General features: G+C 45.4%; 1 protein-coding gene across 5 annotated transcripts in view; it reads left to right on the top strand.

The window, feature by feature from the left end:
- The window catches only part of MYCBP2 (MYC binding protein 2), a 1,909,483-nt gene that overhangs the window by 431,556 nt on the left and 1,455,708 nt on the right, over positions 1–22,219 (top strand). For all 5 annotated transcript variants that reach the window (XM_078657470.1, XM_078657469.1, XM_078657471.1 and 2 more), the window contains 3 exons: positions 10,615–10,768; positions 11,257–11,429; positions 19,925–20,050. In XM_078657470.1, the coding sequence (XP_078513596.1) occupies positions 10,615–10,768; positions 11,257–11,429; positions 19,925–20,050 (453 nt within the window). The remainder of the gene's footprint in view (positions 1–10,614; positions 10,769–11,256; positions 11,430–19,924; positions 20,051–22,219) is intronic.

Here is a 22,219-nt window from a genome sequence, read left to right as displayed (position 1 = left end):
CTGTTGAAAAAAATCTATTCTCTGTCATGTTTAGAGGTTGCTATCAGAAGCTAGACCTATATTTTGAAACAATCACCAAACTATTTAATACTATACAGAAACGATTAGTGGAGCATTAAGTTGTCTTTAGAGAGGCATGGGAAAGTGATTTGTGCATCCTGTTAGATAAGAGACAAGGGAAATCTATTTTAACCATAAACACAACCATGCTAAAGGTGCCAAAGATAGGAAAACACTTCATAAAGGTTTGCACCAATGGCATCTGACTCCTAGGAGAACTAGTAGATCAAACAAATGCTGGAGGGCATGCAACAATATGGCACATATCTAACATAGCACTGCCCCTAAGATAAAATAAATGTGGGCAAAAGTTCTGGATATTATTGAGACTATCACAGAAAGTCAGAAAAGAGCCCTCCGATAATGCTGATAGGTAGACCCTTGAAAGGGTGGTTGTACACATTACACATGAAAAAAGACAAGCTTATCACAATGCTACTCCTGGGAGCTAAACAGGAATTATTGGCTCCAGGAGTGAAATCAATTTCTCAGCTAATAGAAACTAGTTGGATAAGAGACGGGCATATCCCAGGTATGGATAAAGTTGTGGTGAGGAAAGTAAGATGGCATGATGATGCTGCTGCTGTGCTATTCTCTCCCGTGGTGTACCCCCTGCTCACAATCCCGCTGCTCCCCCACTGCTTATTGATGCAGCTGGATTTCGGCAGCTGAGCCCTTTATTTCAGGGTTGATCCCTGATGTGGCAATGTGCGGCTGGGGGCTTCTGGGCAGCCTCGTACACCTTTGGCGGAGAAGAGGAATGTCTCCCCAGTTGGCCCCCCCATTATGAAGTTGCTGAAATCGGGAACAACGATCAGCTAGCTCCAGGTGTGTGCCGAGGATCAGTCTGATCCGGGCAGAGAATCCTCACATGTGGATACTGCGAACATTCTAATGGAGGCAGCTCTAGCAGGGGAATCCGACTCATCTACTCTGACGGCTTCCTCAGCGTTTTGCTACAATGTTGCAGTGACTACTATATTACAACAAGGAAACTCTGTATTTATGTTGCCTCTGCTGTTGCCCAAACTGCTGAGGGAGAGCTGACCCAAAATGTGAGATCTGAACCTTTCCTCGCAGCCAAGGATGCCATGGAGGGGGCAGACAGATTGAGACTGAACACATGGCCCAAGTGGTAGAACATGAGGAGTATGCAGCTGTCATGCCCCTATTGATGCAGCAACTGATGTAGCATCCCCACAGGTAGCCGACCTTGGGCTCAATAGGGGCAGTGATTGTGCATTTGTTCCAGAAACAATAAACACTGATGCTGAAGCAGATGAGGAGGCCATACGAACATCTAAGGCCAAGTCATTGGTAACACTACATATAGTCGAGGAGCTGCAGGGAAAGCCAGCTCAGAAAGGTCGAGGTAATGAAAAGAAAGGCATGGGGTTGAAAGGAAGTGCACAGCATGGCAATTTGACGACTTCCCGCATTAAAGGCAGCCCTCTGTGAACTGGGTTACCTATAAAGGGGAGTTGAAGGCTCTAATCTCACAGCTGACCACTGTGGGACCAGCCGGGCAAATGTTCAAGAAGAGAGGAAATTAATTCGCCATCTTCCAAGCTGGTTCAGCATTCTAGCACTCCAGTTAGTACTTCTACTAGTACTTCTTCGGAGCATTTTACACCAGTTGCATCAACTAGCTCCTTGATGCTGGGGAATACATGCACCATCATTGTCAACAATTATGCAGCTCATGCAGGTATAGTGATAAAAGGCGCTGCAACATTATTCCCAAATAAGAGCTGATAATCGGACATAGCAACAGTCTCTGGCAGAGGTGTCTGTGAAAGTTTTAGCGCTTACTGCCAAACTGTTGGAGCTCCAGCAGCGGGTTGCAGCGGCTAAGGAAGTTGGGACAGCTGCATTCAAGTCTTTCTAAAATTACGAGAGTTAGTTGGTGCAGGTCCTGTCTAAAATTGAAGACTTGGAGAATCGCCAACTTCGGAATGATCTGATGATTTTTGGGATACCTGAAGGAAGAGGAGGAGATGATCCACAGCAGTTCATCGTTAATCTGTTTGGGAGAGCATTCTCAGACTTGGCTGACTATTATATGGACTCGTAAATTTAGCAGGTGCATTGTCTTCCTATAATCCAGAACCACGGTAATGCCTACCAAATGCACCCTTGCCCGATTCTGATGTTTGTGGGCAATTTCTTACTTAGGCAGGTGATTGCCCTTAAAGCTCACCCCACCGCTCCTGTTGCAGTTGACTCAGACTGTATACACAATCGGATCTCTGTAAGCTCGCTATGGATCAACGTTGGAAGTTACGCCAAATGACTGACCCGCTGAAAGCTGTTTGGGTGCAGGTTTTTCTTCAGGAACCAGCCAGATTCAAGATTCTTAAGGTTGGTCCGGCACGGTTCTGTTATACTAAATCAGATGCAACAAAAGTTCTTAGTCAAGATAGGGTCCACCTGCGCCTATTTGATCTGAACCATTGGTGACTTGACCTTGTGTTTAGACTAAATTGTTTGTCTGATTCATGTATGATTCATTTTTGAATATGCTTAAGTATGCATACTTAATCTTCTCCTTTTTCTCTTTTGGTTATCACCCCTTCTCTTTACTTCTTTCTCTTACTTTTTAAGAGAAATGTTTCCTTTTTTCTGGGAACATGGCTTGGCAGTACGGGCTGGACTGTTCCCACGAGGCACAGGGTCAGACTGATTTGCATATAGCCATGTCTGAACTGGGGTGACAGAGTGGGCTAAAGAACGGTGATGGATTAAACCCAGATCTTTTGACTGGGTGTGAGTGTTTGATTGATTCAGATGCTCTGTCCATCACCACCCCCTTTTGTACCGCTTTTGGCCGTCATAAGTGTGGCAGGGTATGCTCAGACGTGAGTCCCTTGCTCACTTTGCCACTGGATTCAAGCAAGCCGGGCTGAAGACGGCTGGAATGCCAGAAACCGGTCCTCGGAAGCTTGTTTCCGGTCCAGGGAAGACATGGCTTGGCAGTTCGGGCTGGACTGTTCCCATGAGGAACAGGGTCAGACTGATTTGCATATAGCCATGTCTGAACTGGGGTGGCAGAGTGGGCTAAAGAACGGTGATGGATTAAACCCATATCTTTTGACTGGGTGTGAGTGTTTGATTGATTCAGATGCTCCGTCCATCACCACACCCTTTTGTACCGCTTTTGGCCGCCATAAGTGTGGCAGGGTATGCTCAGACGTGAGTCCCTTGCTCACTTTGCCACTGGATTCAAGCAAGCCGGGCTGAAGACGGCTGGAATGCCAGAAACCGGTCCTCGGAATCTTGTTTCCGGTCCAGGGAAGACATGGCTTGGCAGTTCGGGCTGGACTGTTCCCATGAGGCACAGGGTCAGACTGATTTGCATATAGCCATGTCTGAACTAGTGTGGCAGAGTGGGCTAAAGAACGGTGATGGATTAAACCCAGATCTTTTGACTGGGTGTGAGTGTTTGATTGATTCAGATGCTCCGTCCATCACCACCCCCTTTTGTACCGTATTATACACCTGAGCGGATTTCAAAGTGGACCAAAAATCATGGCTCGGACAAGAGACATGTCCTAAAGTGCGGTTGTCTGGTAGAAGACATGGTACATATGTTTGCCAGCTGTTCTGCCCTGCAGGAATATTGGAAAGGTGTGATTCAATTAGTAATATCTTGTTTGGGTGGTGATTTCTAGCTGTCAATTAGAGAGATTATGCTTCATTATAAAAGTGAGCCTGTTTTAGTTCTAGGCTACTGATTTTGATCATGATTATCTCTGCCCAGCTATGCATAGCAAGATTGTGGCTATCTTCCTCTCCTCCGAAAGTAACTGAGTGGTGAGCAGTCACTGCCCAAACATATGATTGTGAGCAAGCTAAGCCTAGGAGCCCCAAACCTCTCAAACGGTGTCAAAGAATCTGGGCTGGTCTTAATTGAGATTGAAAAAAACTCTTCAACTGCTTGTTCATGATATTCCCATCCTGTTCTTTTCTTCTTTTTCTATTTTCTTCTCTAGGTGTGGTAATGTTTTAATGTTGTATGGTGTAATGCCTTTGCTTGCTGTATATTGACAGTAAATGTGTATTACAAGTTCTGTGGTCATTACTGGCTCTAGAAAATAAAAATAATTTAAAAAAAAAAGTAAACTTGCAAGCAGGGCACAGGTAAAAGAAAAAGCTTTCATGAAGAAATAGGCCCACTTGTGTCGTGTTTAGCGAAAGACTTGAGAGTGCTTTGATTTTGATGCCAAAAGGAGGACCAGTATTCTGCATCGTTGAAATGCTGTAAACCTTACACAAGCCAGTAGCAAGAGACATAAAAGTAAAGAAGAAAATGAGACATCTTGAACTGATAATGGTCAAAAGGTGGAGTACTCGGGATCGGGAGATAGGTCAGGGATCTGTTCTCTTTATATACTTTCTTACAGTATTGAAATGTGAGTAATAACTTCCAGTCATCTAGACTTCCTGTGGCCTTTTAATGCAGACATTGATTTTCAACAAATAGAAATGCATTGAAATCTTAACTAATTGTCTTGTACATTGTATTGTATTGTATTGCATTTATATAGTGCTTACTACCCCTGACAAGGCTAGTCACAATGCATTTGCAGAAGCTGTTCATAGATTCCTTCTAAGGGACAGTGTAGCGTCAATAGCACTTCTGATACATACTTCTAACAGCAGATTCCTCACCTGAGAATATTACCCAGGTGTCGGACTAGATTCTGAAAATCTGGCAACTTGGTAAGGAGATGGATCTGACCTCTTTGAGTACGCTGACCTTCTCCTGGGCGGCTACTGGTCAGAAGCGTCTTGGAACTGGACGTCACGGTCAGTACCTGCAGGATGCAGGGGAGTGGCTTTTCCACTCCAGGGGAGAGGCTGGCTGGTTTTCGAATTAATGGCAACTCTGAGGCTTTTTAAGGGTGCACAGATGCAGGTCGAGTTGGGTCTTTGCAATTGTAGAGTCTGAAGCGGGCAGGAAGGGTTTGGCACCAAAAGCCCACAGCAGTCTTCGGTTCTCACCTTGATCGGCTCTTCAGTGTCCCCTTCTTCTTTAGTCACCCGAATATAAAATTCTGGTGTCAGGGGGTCACTTACTGTGAGAAAGTGGCTCTATATATATTGGACTAGAAGGAAGTACAGTGTGTATAGAGTCCACCAACCCCAGAGGTGTAACAGAGGTTAAAGTCAGAAATTACCTTACTCTCCAAAGTGGTAGCTTGGTCGAGCAGTAAGGCAGTACCAGAGGACAGTGTAAATCATTTGTTGTACACACTCAGTCAGCAAAAGGTTTCACACACTCCAAGTCTGAACTCCGGGCCAATTGTTTTTATATCCACAGATATAGTTCTTTTATTTTTAGAACTGACAGTTCTCAAAATATACTTTTCAAGGTACGAGTACTCTCATGTAAATACTTTGCAAAGAAGCAATAAGTTTGTACACACAATAATTACAGGATAGCTAATCAGCAATACAGTTCTGAAACACACTCTAGCATTGAGCTCAATGGGTTTTTCATAGGAAAGTTCAGTTGATTACTTTATGGATTACTTTGGTAGTTCCAGGACTAGATCTTAGATTCAGTCCTGGGGTCTAAGCTGAAACCAGATTAGCAAAAACGTTTTAGTTACTGTGATGAATTTTCCAGTGTATAAAGCTGTTTTAAAAGTTCACACTTAAAAACTTTTCAAGGTGATTCTGACAATGTTATCCAATGGGAGGAAATTCAGGTTACAGGTAAAGTATGATTGCGTTACTTTTGTAACCCAGCACTAGTCTCCTAGGGCCAGCACTGGGGGCTTAACTCAAAACAGGTAGGTAAGTGCGTTTCAGTATTTCGTACGATTTTTAAAGAATATTTGCAGTTTTCAAAAGTAGACACTTAGACGAAATTTCATAGAAAAGCAGACAATGCGTTCCTATGGAGAAAATACAGGTTACTAGTAAACCCGCTAGGGATTACTTTTGCGGTTCAGTACTGGGCTGAAAGGTACAGTACTGGCTTCTCTCCTGATCACAGGTGAGTATTTTCGAATTCAGACTTTGACTGATTATATAGGAATATTTTCAGTTTTCAAAACTTCACACTTAGAACATTTTCGAGTCAAAATGGGTCAATGTTATCCAATGGCAGGTAAGTGAATTACCGGTTTCAAGGTGAGTACTTGGTTGGTGAAGTTAGGGTTCTGGGCGTAGACTCAGGGGTCCCCCAGGGTCAGGTGAGTACAGTTAGTTCAGTCCCAGCGGCACAGGGGCGGCCGGGTGCAGAGGTAGGTAGGCCCAATGTTATCCAATGAGGGAAAGGGGGCCTTCGGTTGGTGGCTGCTGGCTAGCAGGCCACGCGGCTCTGGGAGCTGGGCTCCTGGTCACTTGCTCTGGACAAGGGGGGAAGTAGGATAGGACAAAGAGGTCACAGCCAGCGGCACTCGGGCGGCTGGGTGGAGGGTGCTTTTGAGCCGTCGGGCGCTCCATGTTATCCAATGAGGATCTTGAAAGAGGAACAAAGGCTGCAGGCTCGGGGACGGTGACTCTCCAGGGGCGACCAGCACTTCGAGAGGTAAGTTGGGATGATCGAGCACAGGTAGGTACCCCAAAGGGAGGCACAGGGGGCCGCGGGGCGCCGGGTGCAGGGGTGTCTTTGGGGGTCGGAAAAGCTTACCCTCGGCTGGCCGCGGTTGGGGTGGCCCCTGGTACTGAGTCTGCAGGCGTCGGCTGGTACATAGAGGAGGGTCTTTGGGCACTGGACTTCGGGTCCCAGTCGCTGGGGGGACGTACTCGTGGTCTTGGTTCGGGTTGGCTCGGCCCGGGTTCGGCTGGTGCAGAGTGGGCTGGTCTGGAGCTTCCTGGTGAGCACCAGGTGAGGTGTTGCAGCAGAGCCTCTGCTGATGGGAGTCCCAATCTTCGAGAGGGTCAAGGCAGGCAGGTCCTCTGGGTGTCCCAAGGTTGCTGTCCGCGGAGGTCGCCGGGATTAGGCAGGAGCAGGTTCCAGGATCAACAGGCTGGTATGGCTTGGGGCCAAGTCAGTTGTTGTCCTGTTGTTAGCAGCTGCGTGGCGGGTCTTCTTCTTCTTGATCTTCTTTCTTCTTTTGATATCGGGATCTGAGGAAGGAAGGTTCAGGGAGCCCCTAAATACTAAATTTAGGGGCGTTACAGGTAGGGCAAGGGCAGGGACCACTGGGTCCCTGTCCTGGGGTGAGTACACCCCCTAGCCTGCTACTCTCCTGTGGGAGGGGGGCAGGATCCTAGCTGGGATTGGGCAGGGCTCCCCATCTACAAGATGGCCGGAGCCCGGGGTCGTGCTTCACCTCGCCTCCTCTACCTGAGGGGTGGAGTTGACAAAGGTTGGCACACCCTCCTTCCTGACGTAATTTTTCCCGCCAGTCGTCCCGCCAGAGTGGGGGTAGAACGGGTGGGGGGCCAGTTGCTGGGTACAGCAAATAGTCTGGAGAAGCTCTCAGTGGCGGTATGCCTTTGAAGCTTCCCCCTGTCCATCCTGGGGAGGAGACACATCACCTCGCCCAGGATGTGCATTGTTGCAGGCTCAGGAGAGCGGGGGGCTCTCCACCCAGGGGTCCAGCAACATGTCTGCTGTGTGGCAGCCTCTGCAGCCACTCAGCCCAGACGTGGATTGTAGGTTCGGGTTTTAGAGCATCTCTAAGATGCCCTCTCGTGCATTTTACATTAAATCCCACACTAGCATCAGTGCGGGTGTAATGTGCTGAGAAGTTTGGTACCAAACTTGTCAGTCTTCAGTGTGGCCATTATGGTGCTGTGGAGTTCGTAATGACAACCTCCCAGCACCATATACTCTTAATAGCAGCACAGCACTTACAGTGCCCAGGAATGGCCCTGGGTCTGTAGGGGCACAGGACTCATCTCTGGCATAGGGCACCCAGCTAGAGGGGTGTCTGAAGTATGCCAGGGCAGTGGGTTCTGTGGGCATGGCACAAAGGGATGTGTGCCATGTCGACTCTTGTTTTAGTTCTGTACTTAGGCACTCAACCTGCAAAGGTAGGGTGTGGGTGCCAGGGTAGAGGGCCCCTGAGGGTGGCACAATAAGTGCTGCAGCCCTCAGGGGTCTCCTCTGGTCACCATGCCCTGGGTATCTAGGGTACCATTTACTGGGAGCTGACAGGTGGCAAGAGGTGCCAATTGGGTATTTTGTTTCAGCATAGTTTTTCTTTTTAGGGAAGGAACACAGGCCCTGGGTACCTGATTGGTAGGGACCCAGGACACACTCATTCAAGCACATGTTCAGTTAAGAAATAAGTGGGTGCATACAAAGGCAAGAAAATTGGCACTTTCTCACACTTACATACTCAATGTAGGGAAGTGTAGAGTAGTAGCCAGTGGGCTATTTACCCTTGTGGTCACTACACCCTCTATATGAATCCTTCCTGTGTGAAGCTGGCATAACCCTGTCCCAGTGTTCCTAATTATGCCATCACTAAGATGGCTGAATTTTCCTAAGGTGGGGCTCGTTGGGCAGCTCACCTTAGGGGTGTCTCTAACCTGGGTGTGCGCCACGCCTCCTCGCATAACTTATTTCCCACCTGTCCTGGTGCAAAATGGGCCTCAGGGCATGGAGTGGCATCTCCCAGGTCTGGGGGATGCCGGAGTCACATATCAAATGTGGCAGAGGCTTTGAAGCCTCTGGCCTTAGTATGCCGATTTACTAGCCATCCTGCTGGAGGAGTTGTAAGCACCTCCTGCCAGAGCAGGCATTTTGAGCTTCTGAGAGCTGGGCTCTAAACTCCTTTGGGGGTCAGAAGTATCTGTGGTGACAGGCTGGATAGTATCAGTCATCCAGCACACTAGAGGACTCGTAGGGTTCAGGGGGTACCTCTAAGGTACCCTCTGGATGTATTTATTAATGAATACATCACATGAATCAGTGTGGGTTTATTAATATGATGCGTTTGAAACAAAGCACCTTTGGTTTCAGTGAAGCCATCATGTAGCTGGGGAACTCGTAATTACCTGTGCCCTGTACATATACTTAAGATGGCTTCCCTGTTCACTTACAATGTCTAAGAATCGACTTGGATATCACAGGGGCATATCTGCTTATGCTGCTATGTCCACACATGTAATATAAAGCACCATGCTTTAGGGCTGCAAGGCCTGTAGGAGTGATTTACATATAGTGCATACATGTTTTGACTTGGGTAATTTCACACAGTCCGCAATGGCAGTCTGCATGAATGTGTTGAGGGGTCCCTTGGAATGGCATAATACATGGTGCAGCCCTTGAGGACCCTCTTTAGTACATATGCCCTAGGTACCAGGGGTACCATTTTTTAGGGACTTTCAATGGTGCTAAAGGTTGTGCTAATTGGGGAACAATTGTACAGTTTTAGGGAAAGAAATATGTCACTGGGGACCTGGGTATCAGGAACCCTGTGCACCTCTGTCAAAATTGCATCAGACACCAGGCAAAAAGTGGGGGTAACCATATCAAAAAGAGGCACTTTCCTAAATTAAGTCTCTTTAGTGAAGCCTCCATAAACCACAGCAATCCTGTTGGTGGTAGGATCAGGCACCACCTGCCCCAGTTGTCTGCTATTACCTCTGACAAGTGGATGCTTTAAATTGTCCTGAAGGGGCACGCTTTTCCTTTTATTTCTGATGGAAGACCACCTCTCTTTGCTCCATCAGAAAGTGTAGATTCTTTTGGCCAAGGGGGCCATCAAGAGGGTGCCTGGGCCAAAAGGTGGTACCAAAGGTGGGTCATTTGTTCTAACCGACACTTCCTAAATGCAAGTTCCCCACCTTAGAAGAAATTCCTACCCGGAGGATGGTTTGCAAACTGGCTAAAAACAAAAATGTCCTGGAGGGCTGAGCGAGTGAAATGCCCATTTTGACGGACCTGATTGGCCAAGCAGTAGTGCTGCTGAGTGTTTTTGGTGCAGAAAGTCTTGAAAGAAACTGATGTCTGTGCGCTGGGTTGGTGCTTATATGCGCACTTTAACATTACTTCGATGCGGCCGACACCGAGCTGATCGACACTACCTACCGTGGCTCAGAGGTGCTGCTCAAATTTTCCCGATTCAGTTTAATGCCTGGGGAATATTATAAGATGAGGAGTCTGTGGTTAGTTAGTCTCTACCAGAAAAGGCATTACCAGAGGTGAGTAACATATTTGTTATGTACAATTACCTTGTATGCCTAAATATTTTTCATGCTTATGAATTTTGTATCAAAGTTCCGAATGGGAAGCACAAGCTACATTTCCGAGTAGTATTTGTGTACTATATATGTTCTATCTACACACATTTCCATAGCGCCAATGTATATATACAGGTCCAGGAAGTAAACGGTTAGCACTATACCCCTCTGGAACCCATGCACAGCATCTGCATAGCTAGTCAGACATCATTTTACCGTTCTAGGCAGAATTCCTGTATATTGCTCCCTACCTAGGTTACCCATCTAAATTTTGAGGTGTTTACATTTTACGAAGTGTTAAAGCACAAAATAATAATACAAATACCATCTGCTTTACCTTTTGTCCAAATGAGAACCTTGGACGGATTGTATGATATAACACCAAGTTTGCTTGTCTTTTAGGCTTGGTACCTGCTACAATGTCAGAACCACCTCCTTTCAAGTGTCTCCTGATCAATAAAGTTGATGGAAGTTGTAAGACATTCAATGATTCTGAGCAAGAAGATTTGCAAGGGTTTGGTGTTTGCTTAGACCCAGTGTATGATGTAATTTGGAGGTAGGTGTTCCTTTGTTAAGTCACATGTGTATTTTTCCTTTTCCTTCATTCTGAGGCACTTGGTGATTTGCATATTTCCACTCTGTTTTCTGTACTGTCTTTGCTCTGATGCTGTACTATTCGTGTAAAATCATCTAGCTTGTGGAAGTGTAGTAGTAGAAGGCCCCTACACATCACACTCTTTAGATTGACAGGCCTGGAGGCTACAATAACGATGCATGCAGGAAAACATTTCAGTATTTACTTCTCCATTGATCTTGGTATGCCGTTTAAAATACAGACCTCTACCTCCTCCACAATTTGACAGCAATTGACCTACACTGGGGTTCTTGTCACTAGGTCTGACCTCTGTTGTATGCTACCTGAGCCCAGTGGACAATCGGAGCAGCTGACACACGAGTAGTCAGAGTTTAAAAATAATAGTTACAAATATCAGAGTTTACATTAAGTTGTGTAATTGTGTTATTTGTTCTTATCTGTTGTGGCAGGTTTCAGACAAACTCCAGGGAACTTTGGTGCTACAATGCTGTTGTGGCTGATTCCAGACTTCCTTCAGCCCTTGACATGCAGTCGAGATGCAGTATCTTAAGCCCTGAACTCGCTCTACCAACGGGATCTAAAGCACTTACTACGAGGTCTCATGCTGCACTACATATTCTAGGTATGTCTGAGCTCAACAATGGCAGTGTTAATATGCTAAGTTGGTAACGTTTCTGCCTCTCAATCTTAAATACTTTTTCTTTTGTTGTGCATTTGAGTGTAACATGATGCTTTATATGCTTCTACTTAAAATGTAATGAGATGGGTCGAACGAGAGGTAGCGGGGAATAGGCAACCGGGTGAGACGTTTGTACTAACTTGAAAAACAGCGATCACAGGTGTTATAAAATTCAAGCAGTATTTTATGGTACGGGAGTCAAATTGTAAAGTATATAAAGCATACGCTAATCCTGAGAGGTGGCTAGGGACTGCGCAATAGAAGTTTAAAATAAAATGCTTATAGGAATATAAAATGTTGTGACACGAGAAGAGAAAAGAAGCTGCTAAAAAAGAAACAAAAAGCAGCATTCAAAACTAATGAAATGGTAAGGTGAAATAGAAGAGGTCTTTAATTACTCAGCTGATTGCTTAGCTTCCCGAAAAGAGTGATAGACCTGCTGTCCATTAACTCAAATGGGCCTAAGGAGGAGCGGGTGAATGGCGCGTGATAGCATTATGGTTGACACTGTGCTTTTGATAAGTGATGGGGCTGAAGCATGAATGGGAAAGAACTGATGAAAGACCTGAGATGGCAACCCCACACGGTGTAAAGTTCCAGAGCGGAAGTGGAGGCTGAGGATTAATGAGAGGAGTGAGTCCACAAAGGACATGGTGAGACTGTCCTTCAAGGGTTTATGAGTAGCATTTAAGGAACATTGGCTTGTCTCCCACACTGTGGAAATTGAGTAGAACATCAATAGGGGGCAGTTGTATGGTGATGGAGTTGGGGCCTTGATGCTGCTATGCCTGACTCAAGTGGTAGGGTAATGTTGAATGAAAGGGTAAAGTGGATGCGGCTGCATTTCTTTCGAAGGGTCCCTAGGAAAGACCTTTTATTTTCTGTGTTCCAGTAGTGCCAAGACACTTACCCAAGAAGAGGTGATAGACGGTGAGCACCTGAACTATTTTAATAAGGCGTTCTACTGGCCTGTCCTTTGCACAAGTACTATTAGCATAAAAATACCAAGCAACCCGCTAGAAGACCGGAGGGTGCTTTTGAGCTTGATAACCAGCAACATAATAGGGTGGGGTGATATCAAAACATTTTGCTTGTTCCAGGCAACCTGCTTGAGAGGGAGCCCTTGCTTTATGAGATACTTTATATACTGAGTTGCCGGAAATGGCAATGCTGAAGGGAATGGTGCATCGTTTATGAACAGAGACCTCTTGGAGCATATTAATAGTCTCAAAATCAGATTGGGAGGCCTTACAGAAGCTCTCCCTAGTGAGGGGAACTGGGGCTGCGAGCTGCTTGTAATTTGAATGTGGTGTTAACCTTGCTACCTGTTATTAATTGAGATTTGCACTCAGACCGTCTTTTTAATATCGTCTTGATTTTATCCTGGGGGCTTTTTAGAAATAACGGGAATGATGAAGTTTTAGGCACACTGACATTCGGACAATCTATCATCTCCCTCACTCGGCCCAGCCGCTTTTTAGCCGACACACGGCGGCGGTGGGCGCCATCTTTAGTGAGGCGGGGAGAGCGCTCTAGTCGCGCCGTCCTCCCGCCTTCTTTTCTCCCTATATCATGTGTAGGCCGGCCAGACGGCGCAGCGGGCTGGCGCAGTGGGCGCGCCGGACGTGCGCCGAAGCCGCGCCGAAGCCGCGCCTAAGCCAAGCCCGTCTGCGCCCGTCCGCGCCAGGACGGCGCTAGGCCCAGGGCATGCTGCCCATAAACCTCCTACTATCAGGTACGACAGCAATGACTTACTTGCACTACGCTCTGAAACGGGTGATTATTGTAAGGGTTGCCCCACCATCGATCTTCTCCGGGGTCCCTTCGCATGCCCTCATTGCAAATGGATGCCCTCTGTGACAGTTTTTAAAGCACATGAAACGCCGTCCCCATCAAAGGCTACTCCCAATAATTTTAAAGGAGGTCTCATTAATGCCAGGTCCCTATCCTGCCACTGCCAAGATATATATGATTTAATATTATGTCATAATTTGGATGCTCTTTTTATTACTGAAACTTGGCTAAATGATTCATCTAATCCCGATCTAGCAATGGCCCTCCCCCCAGACTTCACCATCTTCAGGCGGGACAGACCTGCGGGTCGTGGGGGTGGAGTAGCACTTGCTATTAAGAAAATCTTCCTTTGCCATACATTTGACTTAGGCCATCTTAAAGGAAGCGAAGGCATAGGCTTCTCGATTAAAATCAATGCCTCTACCTCCTTCTCGGGAGGACTGATATACCGCCCTCCTGGCAATGCTTCTTCCTTCCTGGGCTCCTTAGATGATGTCCTCGGGGCACTTATGTTACATTATCCCAACTTTACCCTACTAGGGGATATGAACTTACATTTAGAATCATGTGCCGATCCCCACACCATCTGCTTTCAACATTCGTTAAACATTTTCGGACTATCCCAACTTGTTACTGCGCCTACCCACTGTGCAGGCCATACTCTTGATGGCATTTGTTCTAATCTCACAACCTTGACCACGTCCCCTCCGATCCCTCAAATTTGGACTGATCATTGTCTCATTCCATTTGACATCAGGATACAAGCCCACGCCTTATCCAGCATTAAGCGAGCCCATCCCTCTTTCACAGTCAACTGGAGAAAAGTGACTGATCGCATTAAGCTGGCTGCCCAACCCTTAGTCCAGGCCCCCAAACTTATTGGAGATGTTGAAGTGGATTCCCGCAATTTCCATGCCTGGATGGACCAAATTGTTTCGGATAATTCCGACCCTAATGGCCACCATGCTAAAAGCCACAAAAGAAAGCCTAATGCTCCCTGGTTTACTCAAACTTTAACTGACAGCCACCTCCTTTGCCGTATACTGGAAAGGAAGTGGAGAAAAACCTATGACGAGGCCTCAAGAGCACTCTATGTTCAGCAGAGGAAAATATACCTCTCCAACATTAAAGCGGCTAAAAAGGATTATTTTACCAAGGCTATAGATGAAGCTCATCAAAAACAAAAAACTGTCTTCTCAATAGTCAAGTCCTTCACCCACCCTAAAACTCTCACGCCTGAAATCCCACCGTCCGAAATTCTGTGTAACCAAATCGCAGATTTCTTTGTGGATAAAATTGTTACTATCCAGAGAGACTCCCCCCCCCCCCCCCCTCGATCACTCCTCAGGAGGTAACTGTCAACTATCCCCCTCTTTGTAGTTTCAAACCGGTTTCCCTCCAGCAAACACGCAGTGCAATTCTGGCCTGCAAATCAGGAGCCCCAAGTGACTCCTGTCCTCCTAGCATTTTACACCATCTAATTGAGGTAGTGAATCCCAGCATCAATGTCGTCATCAATGAATCTCTTCTTTCAGGGATAGTGCCTATCAGCTGGAAAAAGGCTATTGTGAAGCCCCTGATGAAGAAGCAGAATAAATCTCCAACTGATCTTATCAACATGCGCCCTATCTCACTACTACCTGTTCTAGGTAAAATCACAGAAAAGCTAGTGCATGGAGAGTTAAAAACATTTATAGAATCTCACAACCTCCTGCATCCTCAACAGTCGGGGTTTCGCTCCGGCCACTCCACTGAAACAGCTTTGATAGAATTATCCGATTCCATTAAGTTCTTGCAGGATGAGGGAAGGCAAGCCGTCCTCATCCTGCTTGACTTAACAGCAGCGTTCAACACTATCTCTCATGTCATTCTGATTAATAGAATGCGAGAAATTGGCGTGACAGACACTATTTTGACATGGGTAAAATCTTTCCTGTCTAACAGGTCCCAAACCGTGTCATTGGGTCCCTATCTATCCAGCGAAAAACCCATTACATCAGGAGTTCCTCAGGGGTCCATATTAAGTCCACTCTTATTTAACATCTATATGGCTCCCCTCCTCGCTGTGATAGTCTCATGGGATCCTCGTCACGTCATACGCCGACGACACACAACTTGTCGTCACCATCGACAAAAAGTGCACGGACGCAGACTTGCGATTTCGGAACTGTCTCGCTGATGTTTTCCAGTGGTTGAACAAAAACCACCTGAGGTGTAATAGCGCAAAGACCGAAATCATACCACTTGGTAAAGATCCATCTTTCTGCCCGAAAGAATGGTGGCCCAAAGGATCAGAGGCCCCTCCCAGTGCAGTGGCTTCCGCTCGGAATCTAGGCGTGCAATTTGATTCATCCCTTTCTTTCGATGACCACGTCAGGATTACTGCTGGGCGCTGCTTTGGACTTATTAAATCCCTAAAGAAATTCTTCGACTTCCTCCCCATTGCAGCTAGGAAATCGGTTGCGGTAGCTTTAATACTCTCCCGACTTGACTACTGCAATGGCCTAATGGCCGGTGTGAAGAAGTCTACGCTTAGGAAGTTACAAAGTATACAACACGCGGCCGCCAGATTGGTACTGAAACTCCCTCGAAGGTCATCAGCCTCAGCAGCACTCAACTCCCTCCATTGGCTGCCCCTTCATAAAAGAATCCTTTTTAAACTTTTACTGACCGTGTTTAAATCCACGAAAAATATTGGGCCCCGCTACCTTGTTAATCGCTTCTTGTACTACAATCCTACAAGATGTCTGAGATCCTCGGGTACCAATCTCATTACGACCCCGAGGTTCAAGTATAAAACTAGGGGTGGGAAAACTTTCACTGTCCTGGCAGCAAGGGCGTGGAACAACTTGCCCGTTAACCTCAGACTAATTGAGAAGGAGTCTCTTCAGGAAGCTCTTAAAGACATGGTTGTATCAACAATCAGACACCTCTGTATTGGCAGCTATCTAGATTCTCACCAACGCTTCTTTTTACACGTATGCTTAGCGCCAAGATGCTCCTTCCGGAGCGAAAGTTCGCGCTCTACAAATACACATAAATATCATAAATATCAAATATCAAAGGAGAAAAGCTTGTCTCTAGAAATTAAAGAAATCAGGTCCATTAAACAGCTGTCAGACATAGCAAAAAAACAACCATGCCATAGCAGATTATTCAAGTCCTTGGAAGAAGTACACAACATCTGGAAGATACATGTGAAGTACAGTGTGGGGTGGGGGAGAAGAAAGGAAGCTGCAAGGCCCAGGGATATTCTAGTGCAAATGCACTCCGTCCCGCTCAAAGAAAAATTAAAGAAAGCCTCGAGAACAAAAAAGGCATGTTTCATGGGTTGAAAGTTCTTCTGCTGGAGTACTTGTCACAGACTATCATAACCAAAAGAAATTTTTTAAGAAACAAATCACAGCCCATCTTTCTTGAAAAGATCGGTTAAACAGCTGCCTACACATACATTTTCACCTTTTAGAAGGCTGTGGTGGCGTAGTGAACAGATAGTTTGGAAAATGATAACCTGATAAAATCCGAGACGCCACGTTCAGGATCTAAGAACAGTGAGATTGTTATTTAAACATCCTCACTCCCAGAAGGATAAACGGCAGCACTCCGGACTAGAAGGAAGCTACCTGTGAGTGAAGAATACTCTGTGGAGGAGTTTTGACAATTTGTTTTAGCCCTCTAAGGTGATAGGGGCAGTGTAGTGAATTCATGTTTTTTTGTGTTCTGAGTTTTCCAGTTAGTCAATATTTGCGCCCTGAATAATTTGTGGTACATTAGCTCTGTTAGCTGTTAAAAATCTGGGCTGTCCTGGAAGTCGAAGAGTTGGGTACTGCGATATGTCTTTTTCTGATGCACATTTGATTGATGATCACCCTGCTCTCCCAGCTGCTTGATGGAGCATCATTTGTGTGCTCTGTATTTTTCGGTTGGGTTCAGAGTTTGTATTAGATGTTAATAGGATGAAGGAGTAGATGCACCAAAATTCAGGACAGATTTAAACCTTCTCAGTGGAGCTGGTGGTTCAGTAGGATGCTGGTACCTGCATATCAGATATCCGTAGCCATGGTTTAAATCATATCACTTAATATAAAAGCAATGACTGCCCAGAACAATATGGTGCAAATATTACATTTGCTGTAAAGGTTATGCTCTGAAATGAACTACTTTGATAACGTTCACCTTCTATGAAGAGAACACAAGAAGCTGGGCTCAAGTTCATTCGCAGAACAATTCTGTTAAGTCAGAGGTTCAAAGACAGGTGACCTGGTAGGTTTTCCATTTGCATCTGAAGAGAGACACACTGATGAAACAGGAAGCGAGCAAAAAGGTTTTTCTATGAAAATAATAAAAATAGACAGAATCCTAAACTCTAAACCAAGAAACAAGGAAAATGATAGACTGCCACTCTTCAACAGAAGCACTGGTTAATTCAGAGACATTGAGGAGTCTCTATTTCTGCAGGAACGTATACAAGATTGAGTATTCTGAAAGTACAATTCTGTGTGATCATTTAGCCTCAACTAAATAGACACCAATTCACACGGAGTAAAGACTTTGAGAGCCTCATCACTAAAAAAGATCAAACCAAATTAACCAATTAGAGCTCTGAGGATAAATAAAACTCCATGGCCTGACATCCTCACAGCTCTCTTTAAATAACAAATGGAATCAGAACTGATGGGCCCCCTCGAGAAACTCTAAAAAGTTTGTGCAACTTGAAGGGATTATGCAGACTGTCGGGAGGTACGATTCTATAATCCTAAATCCAGGCAACGATCCTGTGCCAAGCTCCTCCTTTAGAACAATTGCATTAACTAATGTGGACATAAAAAATGTCACCATGATCATTGGTGATTTGCATTCTTATGACAACACCAGGAAGGCACTGTATCTTTTAAACCAGATGAGGTACTAGGTGAGACTAGCAGTGTTGCTCTCTGTGGATACTGAAAACGCTTTTTAACAGATACTGTTCTATCCGAGCAAAGGTCCTAATCAAGGTAGAAACAGGCCTCCGATTGTGTGTTTTAGCAAGTTGCGCCTCTACAAAGGCCTGAGTTTTAATGAATGGTAAACCCACCCAGGAGGTTAGAAAAGGGCACAAAGCAACACCCCTTCCTTGTAATTTACAATGGTAATGGAGTGTTTAAGGGTAAGAAATGGTTGAGCATATGAACATCCATGATGACATTGTTTTCCTCTTCCCACCTTCACCTAGGCATTAAAAATGACATCCTGTCTGCTGATTTATTTACAGCAGCTACAGCAGCAACAGATCATTTCACATACTTATCATTTTATTTTGTTCCCAGGGAAAGCTGGCTGTAGTGCAATTAACTTATTTAGAAAAGACAAGGGGACCCGATAATTGGCTAGGGACCACGGGTAACAATTCTATTAAGAGGAACAATGGTCCTTAGCAGACTGACGAATGAAGTGCAATTAACAGCAAGGAGAAGGAAGGAATTATAGAATTAATCTCAGACAGGTGCTTTGCTGTCCATTGTTGTCTGTGAGACAGAGACCAGCCATATGCAACTCATTCCTGCTCCAATTCACTAACAAGCACATTTAGGCTCAACCCAGTCTGAAGTTGGTTTTGTTCCCCTTAAGAGGGAACATTGTTTAGTAGTTAATTCTGGATTATTCCAATGGGAGCACCACAGAGGCAGTTGGTTGCTGTAGTGGCACAGTGAGCAAAAAAAAAAAAAGATGGTCTTGGAAATGGCTTAGATCAGTTGCTGTTGGTTGAGATTAATTTGTGTTCCACACTTCACTTTTTTACATTTCTCACTGTTGTCCAGTCTCTGTTGGTCCAAATGTTTTATCAACACAGTTATTACCGAAGTCTTCCTAAAATTATGGTACATATTAGTTCACTCTGTCGCGATGACTAGTACCTGGCACCTTTCCTGCCCTTTTATTTGATCCTGGATTTTACTCTTGCATTAGATGTTACCATCAGGAGGTGCAGGGTGTAGTAAAGCAGTGGGTAGGTTTAAGGGAAGGCAGGTGAAATCTTTCAACGTGTAGATGTGATTTAAAGTTGCAAATAGTGAAATGAATGCAGTATTTTTGATTGTATTAAGTCGTGAGCTCAGAAAATCAGTCCAGGGAGTGGGGGGCGGATTAGAAATCTGTTAAAATACATATGCTATCCGAATGTATCCAGATGATGTATCCACGATCTGCGACTTAGCGGGGATGGTCGTTAACATTGCATTACTGTCGTGATAATTGCATATGATAAATAGCGGCCAGCCTCAGGGTTGTGTGCAAGACGCTGTGTACAACTGGAATATTTAAATAAACGTCTTTTAAAAAAAAATAAAAAAAATAAAAAAATACATATGCTAAGATTCACCAGACCTAGTGTCCTGATCTCACTCACTTAGGGGCTATAGCTCCGAACACCCATCTCTTATATGATATTTTATTTCATTGAAGTGTGTGGAATAATTACTTAAAAAGGGAACTCCCAAAAGGACAGCTGGAATCCCTACACAGTCTCTTGAATGTGTGATCAACACAGAGCATGAATTTTAAGGCACTCTGTTTTTTAAGTGTTGTATAATCTGTAATATATTTAATAATTTGAAGTTTAGTGTCGTAAAACTATGTTCTTAATTGTTAATTCTTTGTTTCAGGTTGTCTTGACACACTGGCTGCTATGCAGGACTTAAAAATGGGAGTGGCAAGTGCAGAGGAGGAAACTCAGGCCGTTTTGAAAGTATATTCAAAGGAGGATTACAGCGTTGTAAATCGATTTGAAAGTATGATTTGTTTACATATATTAAATATATTCTGTGATATGTATTGCTATAGAGACTAGGTTCATAGCACATATTTTTATACGCTTCTTATTTATATAATAAATTCTTAATGATTGTCAGTGTCTTTGAATTACAATTTGTATCCAAAATTAAAATAGTCTGTCACTGCACCAAATTAATAATATTCCAGTTTATATGAGACACTTAACTAGTCTTTAAATGCATTTATGATCTAGCGAACACTTTATTTCCCAAAATCTATCATTAAAACTTCCTTTTTAGGGCTCGGCTGAACGCGCGGAAGCGCGTCTCCACCGAAGCTCTTTTGTCGGCGTGTGTGCTTCCCAGGAGACAATCCTGGCTGCGCGCATCGCCTTTGAGGCGATTTCAAAGTGACACGCGCACGAGCGCTGTGGCCAGGCGCTCTCTCCTGAGAAGCACACACGCATGCGCATACACACACACACACACAAGCGCCCACACACGCACATACATACAGAGACACCCCCCCAGCTCACATACACACACGAGTGCACCCTCCCTCTCCCCCGCCGTCGCACACATGCATACACACACACGCGCACGCACACACACAACGAGGGAACCGAGCCCCCCCCCAGCCCGCCGTCGCACACATGCATACACACACACGCACACACACACACACACACACACACACAACGAGGGAACCGAGTCCCCCCCCCCCCCAGCCCTTTTCAACTTACCTGGTGATTTCTGAGGGACTCCGCTCTCCTTCTGGCGTCGCAAGACGCTTTCACTCCGCCTTCTCTTCCGGTCCGGATGCAGCCCCGCCCCCGTCACAGGCGACTTTGCCTGACTTCCGGCGAGGCTGCTGGGCTCGTTTATTTTTCTCAATGGGAACATGCTGCGTTAAGAACAAGGAATAGAAACTGCTCTAAATATAACATCTACTTCTGATGCACACGTATTACTAGGCTGTCACCAATCAAGATGTGTGCCAGGCAAAAAATTGTAGAACAACAGAAGGTACCGTGATAGGGCATCACGGACTAATTTCTTTTTTTTAAACTGCCTCCCCAAAAAACCCTTACAATTCTTCATCCTAAAGTCTTCCAGAGGAAGGAATAGACATAAAAATAACAGCAAAGGCTGGCCTGGCCCCTAGGGAACATGACCGGCACAACGAAGTAAACCACATATGGGATATCCGAGCGCCTACCTTGAAAACCACGCACAGCCGCCGCCCTGTACAGACAGCTAGATCCTTGGAAGGCAACACTGCCAGCAGAAGTGCCAAGCTCATGCTCCTGGGAGCCAAATGAGATTAGAAATGCTCCTTGCACCAGAGTGATCTGATAGCTGGAATTGTTTCTGCGTGGAGCAACAGCCTGGGATTTGGAAAAAGATGCTTTTTTTAATCAGCAAAATATGCTCGCACGAGGGAGCCTAAGCCACTGCGCTCTGGAATGAGATTCCTGGGCCTGTGTACACCGCGCTCAAATCCGGACAACCTGTGCCAAATGGAGTGTTCAGGCCGATAAGGGGGTCTAGATTTGTAAGCAGCAGCCTGAGACGCTGCACAGTCACCAGTCGTGAGAGCGGCACAACACAGCCACCTAATCGGCCAAAAAAATCACAGGCCCAGAAGGAAGCGGTGGAATGAATACATATTCTCCACGCTTGGCATGCGGTGGCAGCCAAGCCTGTGCGGCTGGGCCAGCAGCTCAGCTGAACACAGTGTAACAGAGACCAGGGAAGCAGGCCAAGGGAATCAATGTGCTTCTCAGCATGTGTAGAATTAGCCTATTTCAACACAGAAACATTGTAAATGTTCGCCACACCATTGCGCCTACATTGTGGGTGGTTTGTAGTAAATGTATTACTACAATTCTAGCACAAGTCGCAAACTGAGAAAGGCAAATCCTCTTCACTGCTTCCTGAAGCTCATCTATTAAATGGTAGAAATTCAGACATATGTATAAAATATGTATTTTACAAATATCTGTCCGACTCATTTCGCGAACTCACATGACGAGATATCTACGTGTTTTGCGCTTAACAGCAGGCGTGCAATCTCACTCTTAAATAAGACAGGGATGGATGTAGCATTCACTTGATATTCATGCAGTACCGGCAGGCCTGGTTGGACTAGGTGATCTGTTTTGTTATTGATGTATATAGTTGATT

This window comes from Lissotriton helveticus, chromosome 8 (assembly GCF_964261635.1).
Source record: "Lissotriton helveticus chromosome 8, aLisHel1.1, whole genome shotgun sequence".
In the NCBI taxonomy this organism is placed as follows: Eukaryota; Metazoa; Chordata; class Amphibia; order Caudata; family Salamandridae; genus Lissotriton; species Lissotriton helveticus.
This window is presented reverse-complemented; position numbering and strand designations above follow the sequence as displayed.